This window comes from Colossoma macropomum, unplaced genomic scaffold (assembly GCF_904425465.1).
Source record: "Colossoma macropomum unplaced genomic scaffold, Colossoma_macropomum, whole genome shotgun sequence".
Classification (NCBI taxonomy): domain Eukaryota; kingdom Metazoa; phylum Chordata; class Actinopteri; order Characiformes; family Serrasalmidae; genus Colossoma; species Colossoma macropomum.
The window spans coordinates 31373513-31393695 of NW_023494810.1; the positions used below are offsets into that span (position 1 = coordinate 31373513).

Below are 20183 nucleotides of genomic sequence, written 5' to 3' on the forward strand. Positions count from 1 at the left end.
CACATTTGTGTTTGTATGTTGAAATGGAGATATTTTATTATGATATGAATCAAAACAAGAAGGGAAGAGTCAGATATGCAGAATTAAACTTACTGATGCTGATAAGACATTACATTATATAATTCAGTCAGTGGCCAACCATGACTATTAGAGCTAGTCCTACAAACCTCTACATTAATGCTAATTTCTGCTAGCACCTATATGGGCTTTGTAATTAAGCTAACACCGGTGTGTATTTGTTTGGCAGTTCAAAATGAAAGAAGCACATTTTAAGTTTTTAAAAGACATTGCATATCTACATGTTTCTTCAGTCTAGCTGCTGAAGTCCTAACCAGTGAGAGAGCTAAACCTTTCAACTGTTGCCTCATTTTTGCCTGAAAAGTAAAAGGGGGCGCTGTTCTCACATACTATGGCCTACAGTCATGATCTTGGTCTCATTTGAAAGGTAACACTCTCAGGTGTTTTCCCAACTGGGAACAATGTGTATGAATTACTGACACAGAGTAAAAAAGGCTGGAATGACTCTCTAAACTGATCTCTGACTCTTGCTGTGTTATCAGACCACATGTTTTGGATTATGGTGTCTCTGTGGAGAGCAGCTTTGAAGATAAGGACTCACAGATTTGCTCATTCGGTGCTCATGTGGCAAATGAGATGACTGTAACCGCTGTGAATAACTGATAAAATGGGTTCGGGGAATCGAATTCTGAGATTCCAAGTTCTCTAATGGTATATTGCATCACCATATTGCTGGATGATTTGATGCTTAAAAATTACATAAAAAAGGGAAGAGAATGCTTTGACGGAAGTGTGCCGGTACCGATACGGTGATCTAGAAATCTGAATATACCTAAATACCACAAAGAAAAACATCCTAATTATGATTAAGTATGATTCAGGCTTGATTAGCACTGGTAGGTGGGGGAATACAAGTTTAGCACAGGACGCCTGTTATGTTTATGACCAATTTGCATGGGATAAAAAAAACGTACACACTGCCTTTTCTTCGGAAAAGAGCACAAAACACATCAAAACATTTGGGTTAGCCGTTACTCTGTTCCGTCTTGCTATCATAAGTGAATGCAGTGTGTCATTAGTTTGGGAATTCACAGCTAACAGTCAACATTACCACATAAAGTCTTTTTCTCTGTAATGTTTGCATGATAATGTTCAGAGTGGAACACTGGAGGAGGACAGTGCATATCAACGTGAACTTAGCCACAGAGAACATGATTTAAGGCTTCGCCGAGTGCCTCCAAAATCCTTTTCCACAGAATATACTGCGTGTTTAATGACATGTCGATTTGCGCAGGATTAATATAACCTGAAGTTATTTCTATGGCAAATTTTATAGAAAGTAAAACGAACCAAAATCTTTACTGACACTCTGTAAAAATGACTAGAATGGTGCATTGAGATGGGATTAAAATCACTGAGAAACAGCAGTAATAATTACATTACTCCATGTCCTCATGTTTAACTGATGGTCCAACCGAAACCCTACAAGGATTAAAACAATTACTACCATACGCACAGAGTTTAAACACAACAAGCATGATTATTCTCCTCCTTGGTCGCGGGAGTGCTGGAGCCTATCCCAGCTGTCATTGGGCAGAAGGCAGGAAACACCCTGGACAGGCCGCCAGTCCATCACAGGGCAGATACACAGACATAAACGTTCACACACACACACACAGACTCACACCTAGGGGCAATTCAGCATCTCTAACTGGCCTGACTGCAGGAAAGTCGCCCGGGCCGGGGAAATCGAACCCAGGTCCTTTGCTGTGAGGTGATCGCGCTGCCTGAGGGTTCTCCACTTAATTAATTATATAATCACATTTACACAGTACAGTCAAACTACAGTAATACTCTAGACTTCTAAGAGTTAAACTGAGAATGTATCACTGCTCTGATCCAGCAGCTGTCACAGCCACACATCTGCGGGCGGTTCACGTGAGATCAGAGTCACTTCAAAGAGCTCAGAGTGAGTGAGAACAATCCTCCTCCACACTCCGATTCAAACCCTTACAGCACGGCAATTCTTCACTCTTTCCTTCAGAAAGCACGGTTAGATCTCACTGATCACGCCGCCTATCTCACTTCTGCTCTATGAGAGTATTTAGTAGGAGAAAGTGTGAAAAGCGGTCAATTTAGCATTAAATGCCGTGACTTCTAAAGTCATTTTTAGACTAAAAACTCCTTCACAGAAAACAATTACATGCAAAGTTGTTGCAAATATGTTGCCTAAAGCATGAAACGTTGATTTTCCAATGGTTTTGAGAAGGTTTTGGCCTAAAAATGACTAAAAAGCCATTAATATGTGTAGTAGATATTATGACCCTCCTATCACCTCCACTGTAAAGAAATCTGAGTCTCACTACTATGAAACATTTTGCATCAATCCACTCTGAATTACTTTGTTTACATCTCAACCACTGAATTATGCAATATAAGAGAGATTTTAAAAAATTGGTGGAATTTCCCTTTAAATTCAGTGTTTTTGCTTTTTTTTACTGTGGCTTTAAGACTGATATATGTCAAATTCAGACCGAAACACTTCTTATAACTTCAGCATGAGTGGGCAGGGCTAAACTACTGTAGTCTGAACAGGCATATATATGTAAATATATACATATGTATGTAAATATACACATATGTTTTGTGGAATCACCAAAGCTGTTTTTGCAGCTTAATTTCCATATATGAACTCTGTGCTCAGGGGGGTGAAATGTGCATTTTGAAACTTTTAAAATGTTTACATTCCACATCAAACTAATTTTCTTAAGCTGTTGTTTGTCCTGTTTACTGTAATTGATTGCGTAATAGAAAAAGTGACTAGCTACAGGCTCTTTCACATATGTATGTATACACTGTATACATACAGCAAACAAATGTCTGACCTTTTTAGTCAGTTCTTCTAGGAGATCGAGTGTGGATCCAAAATCAATGAGATTACCTTTAACCCAAACAGCATGAGCCTGCCGGTACCTTCCGGATTACGTTAGCTGGCACAGATACAGCTCTGCAAACGTGGCCAGTTGGTACCGACTGGTAATGCTACTCAAGGTCAGCGAGGGAAAAAAACAAATCCCACAGGCCATGTGAATTTCCTAATAAAAGCAGAATTAGCGTGGCTTAGGGCCTGCATTCCACTTTCTGGAGCAAGACTTGACCCAAATCCAGTGGCCATTCCAACTTAGAGTCAGGAAGGTGGGGTTATCAATGCTGGTGGTATGCTGGAAAAACAAATTCTGCTTGCTTTGAGGAAATCTGTTCCAGTAAACTGTGACTCATCACAATGTTCTCGCAGATTCATGTACTCACCAGCAGACATGACATCAACGGCAGCACAACATGAGCTATACGGTTAAAAATCTTTCTTGTTTTGGTCATGAAAACCAGACTGTTCATTTCAGCGCTGCCTGACTGAGGTTTTAATAATACATAAGTATCTGGAAAAGTAGCCTGTAAACTGACGCTGTGTACAAAAGGTCCCTAATCACTGTTCCTTACAATGGAACACTATACTGAACACTATTATAGGGAACAGAAGTGGTCCCCTAATGGCCCCCAGTCACTGTTCCCTACATTGGAACACTACATAGAGCACATAGGGAGCAGAAGTGGTCCCCTAATGCCCCCCCCCCAATCACTGTTCCGTACTTTGGAACACTATATAGAACACTATCATAGGGAACAGAGGGGGTCCCTTATTGCGCCCCCAGTCACTGTTCCCTACTTTGGAACACTATATAGAACAATATTATAGGGAACAGAACTGGTCCACTTATGCCCCCTCAGTTACTGTTCCCTACTTTGGAACACTATTATAGGGAACAGAACTGGTCCACTTATGCCCCCCAGTTACCGTTCCCTACTTTGGAACGCTATATAGAACACCATTATAGGGAACAGAAGTGGTCACCCTAATGGCTCCCCCAATCACTGTTCCCTAATTTGGAACACTATATAAAACACTATCATAGGGAGCAGAAGTGGCCCCCTAACCCCACCCCATCACTATTCCCTACTTTGGAACACTATATAGAACACCATTATAGAGAATCAGAAGTGGTCCCCTAATGGCCCCCCAATCACTGTTCCCTAATTTGGAACACTACATAAAACACTATCATAGGGAACAGAAGTGAAGAAGAAAATTACTAACGTACGCGAGTTTAAATACAACAAGCATGATTATTCTCCTCCTTGGTCGTGGGAGCCTATCCCAGCGGTCATTGGGCAGAAGGCAGGAAACACCCTGGACAGGCCGCCAGTCCATCCGGGGCAGATACACAGACATAAACATTCACACACACACACTCACACCTAGGGGCAATTTTAGAACAAGAACAGAAGTGGTCCCCTAATGCCCCCCCAATCACTGTTCCCTACTTTAGAACACTATATAGAACACCTTTACAGGGAACAAAAGTGGTCCCGTAATGCCCCCAATCACTGTTTCCTACTTTGGAACACTATATAGAGCACCATTATAGGGAACAGAAGTGGTCCGCTAATCACTATTTCCTACAAATAAATCAAATCAAATAAAGACGGCACTGTTCGACAGCACCCTAATAAAAGGCACTATGTGTATTATATTCACTGTTCACTACGCTAGTAAACTCAGAGCTAATCCTGGAGTGGCTGTGATGCTGTCGGGGCTTTAGTGCACCAGAAACATCCTACGATTTCATAAAACATGATGAATTACAATGTAATTAAAATTCAGTGATTGCAGGGCAGCCCCAGTGTGCAGTTACATAACCTCTTCATTCTAATCCTACTACTGCGCTGTGAGCTCCTTCTCGTGACATTATAATCACGCTGTAGATTACATTCACTCTGTAGTGAAACCACCACAGAGACTCAAGCATTTTACAACACCACGACAGGAATTAGACTGGAAGGGAAAGTCCACCAGAAAATATAATGTCTTTATACCTCTGTAAGTATTCGATACACTGGGGAAAAATGGTTTCATGCATCAGTGCTCTCCTAATGGGAGTGAAGGTAAGGAAACTAAAGAGTTCTGTAACTGTTTAGGTGCTTCCACCAAGGTTCCGCAACCCTTTGACGATCTGAGAAGAGTTAGAATTACAGGCACTTTTCCAGCACGTTTCTGGAACTTTCTGAGGACCTAAACAGAACTTTTGGTGCTGTTCCACCAACGTTCTGGAATGTCTGAGGAACTAAAGAGCCCCAGATCTACCACCAGTATTCCACAGAGGTTCAAGAACCTCTAGAAGAGCTAAAATGTAGGCCCTATTCCACTGAGCTGCTGCTGATGAGGAACTAAAGTGTTCCAGAACTACAAGTCCTATTCCACTAAGGGTCAAGAACCTGTTAAGGAACTAAAAAGTACTACAGTACTGGTGCTATTCCAGGTTCTCTAACATTTTTAGGAACTCAATGGATCCAGAACGGTAGGTCCTATTCCACTGAAGATTAAGAACCTTTTAAAGGAACTAAAGAGCTCCAGAATTGCAGTATAGAGTATAGGTGCTATTTCAGGTTCTGGAACCTTTTGAAGATCAAAGGAGTTCACGAACTACTGCCACCAAGGTTACTTTTCCACCAACTACTTTTCCACCAAGGTTCTGGAATGTCTGAGGAACTAAAGAGCTCCAGAACTACTGCCGGTATTCCACAGAGGTTCAAGAACCTCTGGAAAAGCTAAAGTGTTTGAGAACTACAGGCCCTATTCCACTTAGTTGCTGCTGATTAAGAACTAAAGTGTTCCAGAACTACAGAAGTTATTCCACTGAGGATCAAGAACCTTTAAAGGAACTAAAAGTACTACAGTACTGGTGCTATTCCAGATTCTCTAACCTTTCAAAGAACTCAAGGAATTCAGAACGGTAGGCCCTATTTGACAGAGGATCAAGATCCTGTTAAGGAACAGAAGAGTTCCAGAAGCACAGCATATAGTATAGGTGCTATTTCAGGTTCTGGAACCTTTTAAAGACCAGAAACAGTTCCTGTGGCAAAATTGTGGCTGGTAATTTCTCAGATACAAAGAAAAAGACTTGTGGGAAAACCACACGAGCAGATGAACACATGAAGCAAAAAAACAAAAACAAATCAATTTCAGGTGGACTGCCCCTCTGAAGGTCATGCACAGCGGGATGGAGTGGCTATTCCATGAGCTTCCATCAGCGTAATTGCGCTGGTTTTAACAGCAGTGATAGAGTTATTAGAATATTTATGAGAGCACTTCACTATTCGCTCATTAGAATGAATATTCACCCAAGGGCTCCAGTCTCATTCACTCTGATAGAGCAATAAAGCAAAACCGATGCACTGTGCAGCATTAAAACCTTCTGGATAATAACAAACAACTATACATCATAATCCACAAGTTAACATGACAGGATTGCGCATGAGTGTCTACAATAGCAGTTTGATGAACGATGTTTTGGCTTAATGTGTTTAAAGGAACCAAAACCATGCAGTATGGGTGAGACCATCTGGTGACGCTGCAGCCATGCAATCAATTATGTTTAATCTGTTTATTCAGCTGCATTCATCCATCTATCCATCCATTCACAAGCATATATGGACAGTAAGTGTTAACTCACAGGAACAGGACGATGCCGGTGTTAGCCATTGCGTACGCCAGTCCCAGAATTCCACTGCCCATGATGGCATTTCCCAGGTTGAAGACTGACATCCCGAAAGAGGTCTTCCCCTCAAACTGAGCAAAAAAGAAAAAGTTGCATTAGACGAGTATGTTGAGTTAGAAAGGTTCAGCTTTAAAGCTCCTGAGTTTATCTTAAGTTACCTTAAAGTAAAGGTAAAAAGGTAAGGCAAAATTTCATGATTGTCACGATCATGATTTTTACCTGATGATTAACTGTCATATAAATAACTGTGATTAACAATTTAATTGTCATTTCTTGTTTGTTCTATGCAGAGGCTGGTTGGGGGGGCCTAAAAGCATGGCAATTGTTGTTTTTGTCTTGTCTCGTCCTACTTCAAAGTAAAAAATAATAAAAATTGTCACATGGTCACCAAATAAGTGAACACAGTGCACAGTTTTCATTCAATAATGTCAAACCATCTATCAAACAATAAATAGATGAGATAAATGCTAAACAACGCTGCTAACTAGGAAAGAGGAGCTGGTTAGCTTTAGTTCAGCTAGCATGAAAGCAGCTCTGCTCACCACAGAACATGTCTGATTCTGGCTACCCTGATAGCAAAAGGATAGTGGAAAACTGTCGGCCCGCTAATGGCAAAGCTGGCGGTCCACTGGAGTTTTGCTCAGCGTTTTTCTGGGCGGCCCACCGGCGGTTAAGCAGAATATTAGACAAAGTTTTTCCCTAGTTGGATTTACTGATTTCTCCTTCCTCCCTTTCTTTAGCTATACTTTGTAAATTAGTTTAGTAAATCATTTTAATCTAGCACAACATTCAGCAACACCATTTTCTATAAATTCATTTCATATCAGGCCTAGTGATTATATTTTTTTCTCTCAGTTGCTTGTAATATTTGTTTTCTAAAATAAAAGTCTCGTGCATTTAAAATCTAATTTAACCCATTTTGTGGTGTTTGGATATGTAGCCTGATTGGCTAGCTTAACGTTAGCTTAGTATGCAGCTACAGAACCACAACAGTACATGTCTGATTCTGACTAAATGCTGCTAGATATAGGAAGATGTGATATAAACTGATGGATGAGAGAGCAAAAGTGGAGTGACTGGTGTTGGAGCGACAGAAAGCTGAATTAGAACCTGTTCTGTGGTGATTATGATAGCATTTTTGGCTAAGCTACGAGAGCTCAGTTAGCAGGCTAAACGTGCCACATCACAGGCTCTGTTCCAGCTAACTGAAGCTAAAATGACTCCCATTTAGAGGATATCTGAGAACGCAAGGTCGAGGGACCGGCGAGAGAGTGAAAGCAGACAATCGAGCGTGTTCTGTGGTGAGTGGAGCTGTTAGCCGTCGCTGAGCTGATATCTTACTTAGTTTTTGAGTTTTTTCCTTCCCGGCTTTGATTTTTTCCCCTCTTTCCATCAGTGAGCTCTCGCACCACCAATACCGCAGTATTCCTTGTTACCATTTTATCACCCAACTTTGCTAAAAAGGCATCTAATTTGGCTACTTTGCTGCAAAAAAGACCCTTACAACCAATTTACACAAAAGGGTTCTTCTATTGTCACAAGCTTGACACCGTAACAATGGAACAACCCTTTTGGGTGCTATACAGAACCCTTTTCATAAAGGGTCATCCACAACACATTCTCCATCAGTCTGAAGAACGCTTTTATAATGAAAAGAACCCTTTAATCATGCAAAAGGCCCTTTTAGTGTTCATGGTTCTACATAGAGCCATTTTCTTTACTAAAGAACCCTTGAAAACCATCTTTTTCACGAGTGTTTTTATATATAAGTAAGGTAGAAAGACTCTACAAATGCGTGTGAACTTACGTCTGTGAAATGTGGTGTTTTCTTGTCGTCGGCGTTGGAGAGAAACTCTGAACTCTCCGCCAGGTTTGCCTCCGCATCTCCTGTAGCTCTGCTGGGGCTGGAATCACACAGTAGAGTAAGGAAAAGTGTTTAAACCATATTCACACAGCAGGTTATGTGTGACAGAGAGGATTAAATGGTTCTGAAACTACAATTTTAAGGTAGGTTGAAATCAAATTAGCTTCTTTTTGCTCATTTGATTGAGATAAGCTAGGACAATGTTTCTCAATCTTGTTCTCTATTGTTCTCCACCTCAACCCAGCTGATTACTGAGCCACACACTGTTCAAAAAGGAAAAAGTCAGGTCAACTTTCATCTAAGGTTTTTTTGAGTTGACTCAGCTGGAGTTCACTCAGAGGTCAGCAAGCCAAACGTTAAGAAAAGCCATTTTGTCTTTTCAACAAAAATCAAACCACCTTGGGAGCCACAAAATGTTTGTCCATTTTGCCATCTTGGCTGTAAATATGTCTCATTATGTGCTAATGTGCTAGTGTAGGCTAACGAATATAATATAAATGAAAATGCACTCATTTTGCTCTACTTTAAGCTTTAGCTCAGCTTTAGCTGCTTTTCTCACATCTCTGTCAGGAAACTTTTCCTCAAAAGTAAAAGAGTTTCTTTTAAAATGTCTCTCAACATCCGATTTTTTATGAGGCTGAAGTCGCTTCTCATTCACCAGTTTTTTGTTCTAATTTTCTCGTTCCACCTTAAATGGTGCCTGAGGTGCCAGAATGTAAATGCTGCATCATTTAAGGTGGAACGGGAAAATTTGAACAAGAAGCTGGTGACTGACTTTAGCTTCGCAACGTTTTAGTGTTTGACAGTTTCTCGTTGCAGATTAAACATATCAGGAAACCAGCTGGAGTGATTATAAACGCAAATAAATCCATTCATCTCCAAATTATCAATGTTCATCTTAAATCTCTCTCTTTGCCGTTTCGTTAGCTACTAGCTAGGCAAGACTGTTGTCTGTGTTGCTATGGTGACCAGCAGTCTGCGCTGATCTTCAGGGTTAAAGGGTGAATTAGCAGTTCTACATTAACTCCAGCGTTTAAGACCATTTATTGTTAAACTGTGTTGAACGATCAGCAGAGCTTTATTTTACTGTAAAGGAGGATTATTTTATTATTACCTACAAATCTGATTCTGCTGTGGATCTGTGTTGAGCTGCTAGTGAGCAATGAGGGGTGAAAAGGGAGGGGTGAGAACCCTCTGCTGTGAAAAACAGTTCACACCTCTCCATAAAGACGGCCATGCTGCGACAAAACGGACAACTGCAGCTTCCTTCATATCAAACAATCCTGCACAGCTGACACAATAAAAAACACTTTTATAAATGATGACTTACTCACTCAACTATGAACATGAAAATCCAGTGCCAGATTTGTAAATGATCTGCATTTCCATCAAAATAAATTATGTAAATATTGCTGAAGAAAAAATGTCTCCCCAGTACCAAGGTAGATTGTGTTAGAACTAAAAAGAATTTTTAACCCAAAGTTTTTGGAAAAAAAATTACATAGACCAACATATTTTAAACTGGATTTTTTTGCAGTGGTGCTGGATCAGGTGGATTGAGGTCGTGGAATGGCTGGATGAATATTTGCAGGATTCAGAAACACTGAGGTATGGTAATGTGATCGTTTGCTTACATTATTGTATGAAAATATGAATGTGGAAAACTTTTGGCCCCACGTTTCTTATCTCCTAATCAGATGTACATTGGACACGTCAGGAGAAAAAAACAGGTTTTTTTGTTTAAGCACAGTATATGAGTCCATCAGTCCTTACTGCAGTGCTAATATTCACACCCTGGTCACTGAAAATCACCTTGAAAATGACGTGGTTACTGATTCCACCCTCCTAGAGCTACATTTGTGTAGGGGTGTGAGTCTCTGACCTAAGCAGAATCTGATCTGATTACAGTTCTTTAGGAAATGATTTGATGCATCATGAAATCTCCAATTTCACCAAGATTCATTTTGACTGAATATTTTGTTACAATTTAGAATTATATATTTAATATAGCATACATAAATGTGACTACATGAAGCAATTACCCATTACTGAAATATGTTATCAAATAAATAAAGAAAATACAATACGTACATTAGTTGTTATGAAAATACATTCATTAATAATGAAAACAATCCCAAGCTTTGTTTTAGATTTGTATGTTTCCTAATAGCCCAAAAAATAAGCACATATGTATTTAATTACTTAAGTATTAACACATTACAATCAACTGAATCTTCACCTTCAGAATTATATATCACCCTATTCGAATGTAATGCTATTTCTAACACAATGTTTTTAATGATTTGTCGAACATATGAATATACATGTATATATAGCAGTACTTATTTGTAGAACACTCAATAAATATGAATATATATATATATATTATATTATATATATATATATGTGTAAATATACTGATACACCTGTGATCACTACTTATTGTTTTAATGGTATTTGTATTTATTATTCATTCATACAAATAACAATGTGATTTCAATTTATTATAGATAAACAGCTTTTTAATTCAAATTTTCTTAGGTGGCTAAAACATTTGCAACTTATTTTCACTTAGAAAATACGACCATATACTGCATACTTCTGTAGCCTTGGGCACATATTTTAAAATATACAATATTATTATAATCAATTATAATGACTTCCAAAACCGATGCAGTTGCGTCACCTTGAATACAGTTTTTCACTCCGTAATAATCTCTCAGTGTTACATACCTGGCATTCTCTGTGCTATTTGGTACGAGTTCCCTACAAGGCAGGCCAGACAGATACGATTCAGCATCCATTGAAAGCACAAAGGAAGAAAAACACAAGAAAGTCTCAGTGAACTTGAAGAAAACAGCTCGGCTCTTCGTAGCACGTGAGGGTTTGGAGGGTCAGTGTGTTTGAAAAACGTGTTTTCTCTGTCCAGGCCAGCCTCAGCATGCTGGGTCGGGGCCAAGGGTCAGGAGCGGTGTTTGGATAAGGAGATACGGGCGGGTTCAACGCATGCACACACGACTCACCCCCACATACATGTTCACGTCGCACGCAAACAAACAGGCACACAGGACACAGACACTGACTTTGGCCTGTCAACACAGCACGAGACGTTTGTGCTTTGTGAGCAGCGTTCATTGAGCCGTGACGCGTGACGTGACATTCGTGGCCATCGTCCAGATACATATTAGATTTCACCTTATTCAGAGGGCACGGCCGGACGCTGTAAGGCTAGCTGCAAGACACCACAAACACACACCAGCTTCACACACTGCTCCCCCAAAGGTGCTAACACTGCTAACAATGCTAATGATGCTAACAATGCTAACGGTCAGATGGGATCAGAAATCAAATTCTGATTTACTCCTTGTTTGTTTGTCAAACATATTGGAATATTTTCATTTTAATAACAATTTTGCATATTTTACATTTTGCAATGAAAATAAGAAACTGCAGTAAACACCACGGGCCAGATTCACGAAAGTTTTTCTAAGAAAGAAAATCTTAGGAAGGATATAAAGACAGACACTAAGAAGTTCATAGGAATGTTCTTAAATATAAATCCCATTAAAAAAACTTCTCAAATAATCTCTCACAAAAGTCTTTATTTTCTTCAGAACATCTTTACGTACACAGGTTACCAATACTGAGCTACAATTTACAGGTTACCAGAAATTATAGCATATTTTCATTTATTGGTTATTCAGTTTAATCACATCAGCGCTTGAGGAGAACAAAACGAACGTAAAACAGCATCAAACCTAATGCTAAAAAAATTAGCGAACAAGAACTGGAAGTTATGGTGGAGGAAACAGCCAACAGGAAAACTCCTCCTTGGTTTATTTTAAAAATTATATTTTTAAAATTCATCAGGATTTCAGTTTAATAGGTTTACTCTGTCAATTCTTACAGTTTAACACAAATTTGAGAATGCCATAAGCTTAAGAAAACATATTTTTCAAGAATATCTCTTACTCTTAAAATCACTCTTATGAAAAAAAAGAGAAAGAAAGAAGTTTTTTGAAAAACAATCATTTATCTCAACATGTAGTTAAGAAAAATGCACATTTGAAACACTTTCTTTCTTAAGACACTTCTGTGAATCCGGCCCAGATACCTTCAATGTTTTGTCTCCTGAAGCCACCAGGAGGCACCGAGCACATGATGCGATTGTCAGCCTCAGGGTAGAGACTCGCAAGACGGCCGTCGACAAAGGGACCTATGCCTAATCACGTATCTTTGAGAAGGACTTTTCCGTAAAATCGTCACACTCCCAGACAGCAAACTCTGAACGATGCTGATGTGATGCCGGGCAAAAGCACTGAATCAACATTAATGTTGAATTTGCATTATTTCCCTCGTTGTACTGGCCGTTTATTCAACCTTACAAAATCAACCACGTTGAAAACTGAATAAGTATCTCAAAACATAACACACCTTTCTTATATTGGTAGACATTAAGCTGACACTCCAGCAGACAGCAGTAGATGAGCACAGAGCCTGGAGACCCGAGGTCTCCTACATGGCAGGGCTGCCTGGATGGGGATCAAACCTCCAATGTTTTCCAGATTTTTTGTTTATATATCTGTTCATTAACTCTTACAGACACTCAAATATCAAAAGTCCTCAGAATTGACATCCCTTGTTGATGCTAGAACAGTGTTTGATGCTTCACCCCACCACATAATTTCAATAAAACTGGAAAGTAGTTTTGGAGAGTGAGCTGGGGCCGGAAAAAACTTGCTCTCAGGCTGCCATTTGATGATCCCCCTGCTAGAAAACCAGCACAGAGCAGCATGGCTGGTCACCAGCAAAACTGGTCAACCTGCATGACCACGTTGGATAAGCCTTGACTCAGCCTCACATGTTCGCTCTGCTAAAAATCTGATTTACACTGACAAGTTTAAAGTCTGAAATTTGCTTCTTTAGTTCTGCACCAGAGCAAAGAAGCTAATGTAGCTAACAAATAATGGAAGCTTATAGCAACCATTAGCATCATGCAGACATGTCTAACTGTCAAAAAACAGGGCAGTTTTCATTTTGATCAAACCATCACTTTAAAACGTTACTTAGAAATATCTAGAAAATCAGTTTCGAACTGTAAACTAGAGCTAGACGTTCAGTTTGGGTTAGCTGGGATAAATGTCAAAACTAGGGCCAAAACATGAGGAAAAAACATCTCCAAGATAAGTCTAACTTCTGCTAGAGTCCCTATGGATTCTAGTAGTTTGTTAGCGCTAAGCTAACAGCGATTTGCATAAACACTTTTTTGGGAGTTCTAGATTAAACACAAACATTTGAAGCTTCTAAAAGACTGTCTATTTTTTACCTGAAGCTTTTGACAGACATATTAACACAATTTACCTTTTAGCAGTTTCACAGTGACTCTGTCAGTAGTGAGCTCTGGTGTGGAGCAGCAGCCACTGGTTTTAGTTTCTAACAACCTACCGATTAAGCTGCTGCTCGCATTCACAGATAGTGACGTATCTAGGACGTCTGGAAGAACTAGAGTGATGTTTGTTCTCACAAAATCGGTCATATTGTAAATCATAACGTGATTGGTTGATTCATGTCACTTTGTAATAATGCTAATGGTTATATTTTGCTCAGTTATATAAACCCAGACACCACAAAGAAAAACACTTCCTGATAGGCCAGTTTTCTGCTAGGCGTTTCAAGAGTTTAACCATTTTGTCTCCATCCAGAACTTAAGAATCAAACAGTACTATAAGAGCAGTACAGTAATGCTTGCAAAGTTTAAGTACATGCATGATCCTATTGAATAAAAATAAACTAAAAATTACAGATGTTTTTTGTTAGTCCCCAGGAATCATTAGGCCTTCTCTGAAGAGTCTGAAGGCCCTTGGGTTCCCCTGTGCATGTAGACATAGAACCAGGAAGACTCTGATTGTCTTTTTTACTCCTTTGCCCTCTTTTTTCACTCCTTACTGAAATATTGTCTTAGAAGCCTTATTTATTTGCATGTGACTTCCACTTGCACTCCACCGCTCCACTTGTCTCATGGCAAAGAAGGGCCATCCTCGGCTGCCTTTCTCTCCTGCACGTGTTCTGATAGCGAGGTGTTGCAGTGTCCTGCAGGCATACTAAACACAGCACTGGACAGCTAGGCTAACATGAAGAGCATATAAAGGATGTTCAAAAATAGAAGTCTTATTTGGTGAGAAGACAGAAGAGCCTCAGCAAATACAATGATAAGCATGTTCTAAACAGCAGTTCAATTTAAATGAAGTTTAGAGGGCTGAAATGCTTTAACCCCAACTGGAATTCATTTTGTGTGGTTCTTTCAAATGAACCTCAACATTATTTGTAGCATATATGTTGTTGAAGTTGAACACGAATCTGACCCAGTTCGCTAAAGGTTTGCTTAACTTTGGTGCCTAAATCAAAGTATGGATTTAAGTCTGAGGACTGAGACTAAGAAGATGAAGTTGAATGTTTGTTGTCTCTAGCTAGATAAACCGATCAGGCATAACATTATGACCATATCCTTGTTTCTACGCTCATTGTCCATTTTATCAGCTCCACTTACTATATAGGTGCACTTTGTAGTTCTACAGTTACAGACTGTAGTCCATCTGTTTCTCTGCATACTTTGTTAGCCCGCTTTTACCCTGTTCTTCAGTGGTCAGGACCCCCATGGACCCTCACAGAGCAGGTACTATTTGGGTGGTGGATCATTCTCACTGACGTGGTGGTGGTGTGTTAGTGTGTGTTGTGCTGGTCTGAGTGGATCAGACACAGCAGTGCTGCTGGAGTTTTTAAACACCTCAGTGTCACTGCTGGACTGAGAATAGTCCACCAACCTGGAATAAATATTCACCAAAACATCCAGCCAACAGCGTCCTGTGGGCAGCGTCCTGTGACCACTAATGAAGGACTAGAGGATGACCAACACAGTGAGCAGTGGTCATAATGTTATGCCTGATCGGTGTATAGCCACGAGTTTGGAAACATCTTTGCATCTTGCAAAAAGCCTGCAAGGATTTAGTTAGCATAAAGCAGCTATGTGTTAATGCTTTGGGTGTATTTAGCTTCATGTTTTTAAAGTTTTTTTTTTTTGAACCATGACTATTAGATCCTGAACTTCAGTTCAGACAATAAATATCAAAACTCTAACACTTACGTACATACATTTTTTGGCTGTTTTAGTTTAATATGATTTGATTTGAAGCTTGTAAAAAACATTCCATATGATTTTTAAGCTTATAGCAGACAATAACATATATTTTACCTTGTAGCAGTTTTACAGTGACTCTTTCAGTAAACAGGGCTGCTGTTTTCCATTTCTAACAACTGACTGAAACCTGGCTGGACTATGGTTTGTGCTCCCAGTCAGTGACGTATGTAGGACTTCCAGAAAGCCTGGAATGATGTATCGTCTCACAGAATTCATATTGAAATATTCATATCTTACGAAAACATGACTGGTCGATTCCATTGTCATGTCCTAATATCTAATTATGTTGGTAGTTAATGTAACATGTAAAGCCTCAGTTCAGTTCCTGCTTGCATGGCTGTATCTGTCTAGGTACCACAGAGAAAAAATCCTGATTGGACAATTTTCCATTGGAAATGTCAAGATCCTAACCCTTTAGTCTCCAACTAAACAATGAAATAAGAGTATTACCATAGTAATTTCACAAACATGACGATTCTATTAAATAATAATTAAATAAAAAATGTAGCCATGTATTTTTTAGTCCCCAGGCATTAGGGCTTTTCTGAAGGAAGAGGATCCCTTGGGTTTTAAAATGTTCCGGTTAAAACTGCTTTGACAGTTTTAAAAGACCTGCACTTACTGAGCCGTGTCGTCTGATTCAGTTTTGGTGGGCGTGAGCGTAGTGGAGGTGTCATCTGCTGCTTCATGGCCTTTCCCATTGGGAATCGCATTCATCTCAGCCGGCACCGGATCCATGCCTTCACACAAAATATTCTAGGAGCTACTACACAGAGTCTTCGTCAGAAGTTCCCCAGAAATCCCTAAGAAGGTTCTTCGTTTTGTTCCTGTGAAAATCCTGCAGAAGAGAAAGGAGGAAAACTCATATTATTCATCATATATATATATATATATATAAATCTCCTTTTGGCACACTTTCGCACAGTCCTGTACATACTGTAGATGCATACATACATACATATATATGTACAACCCCATTTCCAAAAAAGTTGGGACACTGTGTAACATGTAAATAAACACAAAATGCAATGATGTGCAAATCATTTAAACCCTATATTTCACTGAAAATAGTACAAAGACAACATATCAAATGTTTTTTGAAAAATATATGCCCATTTTGAATTTGATGCCAACAACAAAAAGTTGGGACAGGGGCAACAAAAGGCTGGTAAAGTTGTGTAATGCCAAAAAAACACCGGGTGGTTAATTGCCAACAGGTCAGTAACATGATTGTGTATAAAAGAGCATCTCAGAGAGGCAGAGTCTTTCAGAAGTAAAGATGAGGAGGGGTTCACCACTCAACAATTCAAGAATAACGTTTCTCAACATCAAACAGCAAAGAACTTTTGCTTTTCATCATCTACAGTACATAATGTCATTAAAAGATTCAGAGAATCTGGAGGAATCTCTGTATACAAGGGACAAGGCCAAAAACCAGTATTTGGGCCGTCAGGCAGCACTGCATTAAAAACAGACATAATTCTATAGTGGAAATGACTGCATGGGCTCAGAAACACTTCTGAAAACCACTGTCTGTAAAAAAACAGTTTGTCGCTGTATCCACAAATGCAAGTTAAAACTCTAAAACGCAAAGAAGAAATCGTTTATAAACAGGGTCCAGAAATGCTGCCACCTTCTCTGGGCTCTAGCTCATTTAAAATGGACTGAGGGGAAGTGGAAAAGTGTCCGACAAATCAACATTTGAAATTCTTTTTGGAAATCATGGACACTGTGTCCTCCGGGCTAAAGACCACTCAGCTTGTTATCTGCGCACAGTTCAAAAGCCAGTATTCATGACGGTATAGGGGTGCATTAGTGCACATGGTACAGGTGACGTGCACATCTGTGAGGGCACCATTAACGCTGAACGATATATACATGTTTTGGAAACATATGTTGCCATTCAGACGACGGCTTTTTCAGGGAAGGCCTTGATTTTTTCAGCAAGACAATGTAAAACCACAGTCTGCATGTATTACAGCAGCATTGCTCCGTATTAAAAGAGTCTGGGTGCTAAATCCTGTATCAAACAAGAATAGGAAACATTTCACTTTCAATACTACAGCAGTGTCTCCTCAGATCCCAAACGCTTATAGAGTGTTGTTAAAAGAAGAGGTGATGAAACACAGTGGTAAACAGGCCCCTGTCCCAACTTTTTTGGAACGTGTATACGTATGTACGTACATATACACACAAAACTCATATCTCCAAAATGGTAACTTTACTTCTCTTATGCGGATTCACAAAAAATAGGATAAAAATGCGGGAACTCCAACATACTAGCCTTCACACTATCATATATATACCTTCTTACAAACACTCTTTCAGGCCAGTATGGACTCATTCATGGTGAGACTGCACCAGCGTGTGCAGAGTGTGACAAACAACTGAAACTTGGCTTGATGTGCCAAAATATCTCCTCTGAGCCGTCAGCGTGAGAGCTCAGCTGATGGCTGTTATTCTTCACTCTCCTCCAGCTCTAAGCACACGGCCCCTGACGGCCCCTGATGTCTCTATAGCTGCTTTTGTGGGGTCTCTCTTTTCCTGTGGCCCATGTATGGGACCCCTGTGGATGTTTAGGGGGGGAACCTGCTGGACGTCCGAGCCGCAGTGAAAGCACCGGTGATGTGTGTCTCTATTACCCCTGAAAACCTGCCCACAGCACTGGAACACCACATTCTCATCAGATACACAGCGCACATACAAAGGGGGAGTGTGTGCATGGTAGGATGCTTGTTTTTCATTTTCAGGAAATCTCCTGCTTTCATAGGAAAACTTCAGAGTTAATCTACAGCAAAGTGCTTTATATTAAATTCCAAGTGAAAGACAAAAACTTTGTTTTAAGGAAATTGTGGTTATATACTGTATATATAATATATAGGGAAGTATTATTATTTTAGGCACCCGAGACAATTAGAATTAAAAATGGACTTATATAGATGGATATATATATATAAAAACATATGGGACATATTACATAAAGGCTGTATGCATGTAATAGATAGATAGATTTTGACAAATGTAAAAAACAAGTCTGTGTGGGTGTGTGTGTGTGCGTGTGTGTGTGTATGTGTGTGTGTGCGTGTGTGTGTTCTGTGAGGCACTCTGAGTTTGATGAAAAGCTGCAGAACCAGCTACGACCAGCTCAGAACCAGTTTGGGCCTCTTTGTGCTTCCTTCTCTTTTCTTTAATTAGCGAGAGATTAACATAACAGCCATGCTCTCTCCACGCTCGGAGAGATTTAGCTGGCATCCTCGAGTGCCCCAGCACCCACTTCACTCATCCTACTGCTCCCCATCCCCTCTCCCCCCGTCCTCTCCTACCCCCTGTTACATTATCACCGTTCTTCAGATTTTTCTCACTCGGAGGAATCACAGTCAGGGCTGCTCTCCCAGCACACTGAGTAAACAAGGCACTGAATTAGAAGAAATTACAATCACTGTTTATTTATTTATTTATTTGTTTGTTTTTTACATCATTTGAAAACAGCAGCTGCCTTTACATTGAGTGAACATTTCATGTTGAGTGGGCTGACAATGATCAAAAATGACTTGGAATAAAATCTTTTATTAACCCTTTTAAAATGTCAGGCTTATTACATCCTGAGGCTTATTAGTCAGTAACTACAAGTGCCACTACAGAACTACAGTGCTTTGACAATGAGCTATTCCTGAGTTCTAGAAATGAGTAACAGACTCCTGGACATTTCAAGGGATGAATGTTTTCTTATGGCAGTAGAGACATATCAAATATCTAATTGTATCAAATTAGTTCATTACTTTTGGCAACAATTGTGTTGGTGGAACATGTACTAGAGTTATTTATTTATTTATTTATTTATTTATTTATTTTACTTTTTTACAATTTAAAGTTATTACTTGGGAAAAAATACTAGTTATTTTGGTCACTTATTTTGTCAAAATTTAATTCTGGACACTAATTTTATGGCAAATTGCTATATATATCCAGATATCAATTTTATTAGAACTTCATTCTGGATATTAGTTTTATTAGAACTTTACTCTGGATATTAATTTCATTAGAACTTCATTCTGGATATTTCATTTATTAAAACATCTTTCTGGATATTAGTTTTATAAGAATTTCACTCTGGATATTAATTTTATTAGAACTTCATTCTAGATATTAATTTTATCAGAAATGTTCTACAGTTTTTCCAGTTATTATGGAAACATCTACATCATCATTCTGGACACATCTAACATTTCAGTGGTTCCACTGTTTAATGTCACTGTAATGGTGTTAACAGGGGGGCTGATGATAAATGTAAAGCAGTGTGTTTTTTCAGGGCAGGTTGCTCCGGCAGAGTTTTCTGCTTTCAGGATCCGGGACCCCAGGCCCGGCGCTAGAGGCGCCTCGCGGCCCCGTGCCGCTCTGGCTGAAGCTGGACAACGTGGCCGGCCAGCAAAGCGAGGAACACACAATAGCGCATGTTGTGCGGTTTCCTGGGAACGGCTCGGGGGGAACAGTG

The 20183-nt window shown here is 39.6% G+C and overlaps 1 protein-coding gene across 3 annotated transcripts in view; it reads right to left on the minus strand.

Annotated features, from left to right (window-relative positions):
- slc38a3a (solute carrier family 38 member 3a) overlaps positions 1-20183 on the minus strand; it is a 99402-nt gene that overhangs the window by 44163 nt on the left and 35056 nt on the right. Inside the window, exons 2-5 of one of the 3 annotated variants that reach the window (XM_036559356.1) lie at positions 16314-16529; positions 11230-11262; positions 8440-8536; positions 6588-6703 (exon numbers count right to left, since the gene is read on the minus strand). In XM_036559356.1, coding sequence (XP_036415249.1) covers positions 6588-6703; positions 8440-8536; positions 11230-11262; positions 16314-16429 — 362 coding nt within the window. In that variant the 5' untranslated portion in view covers positions 16430-16529. Of the gene's footprint in view, positions 1-6587; positions 6704-8439; positions 8537-11229; positions 11442-16313; positions 16530-20183 lie in introns of those variants that run through there. The other 2 variants (XM_036559353.1, XM_036559354.1) reach the window with 2 other exon arrangements.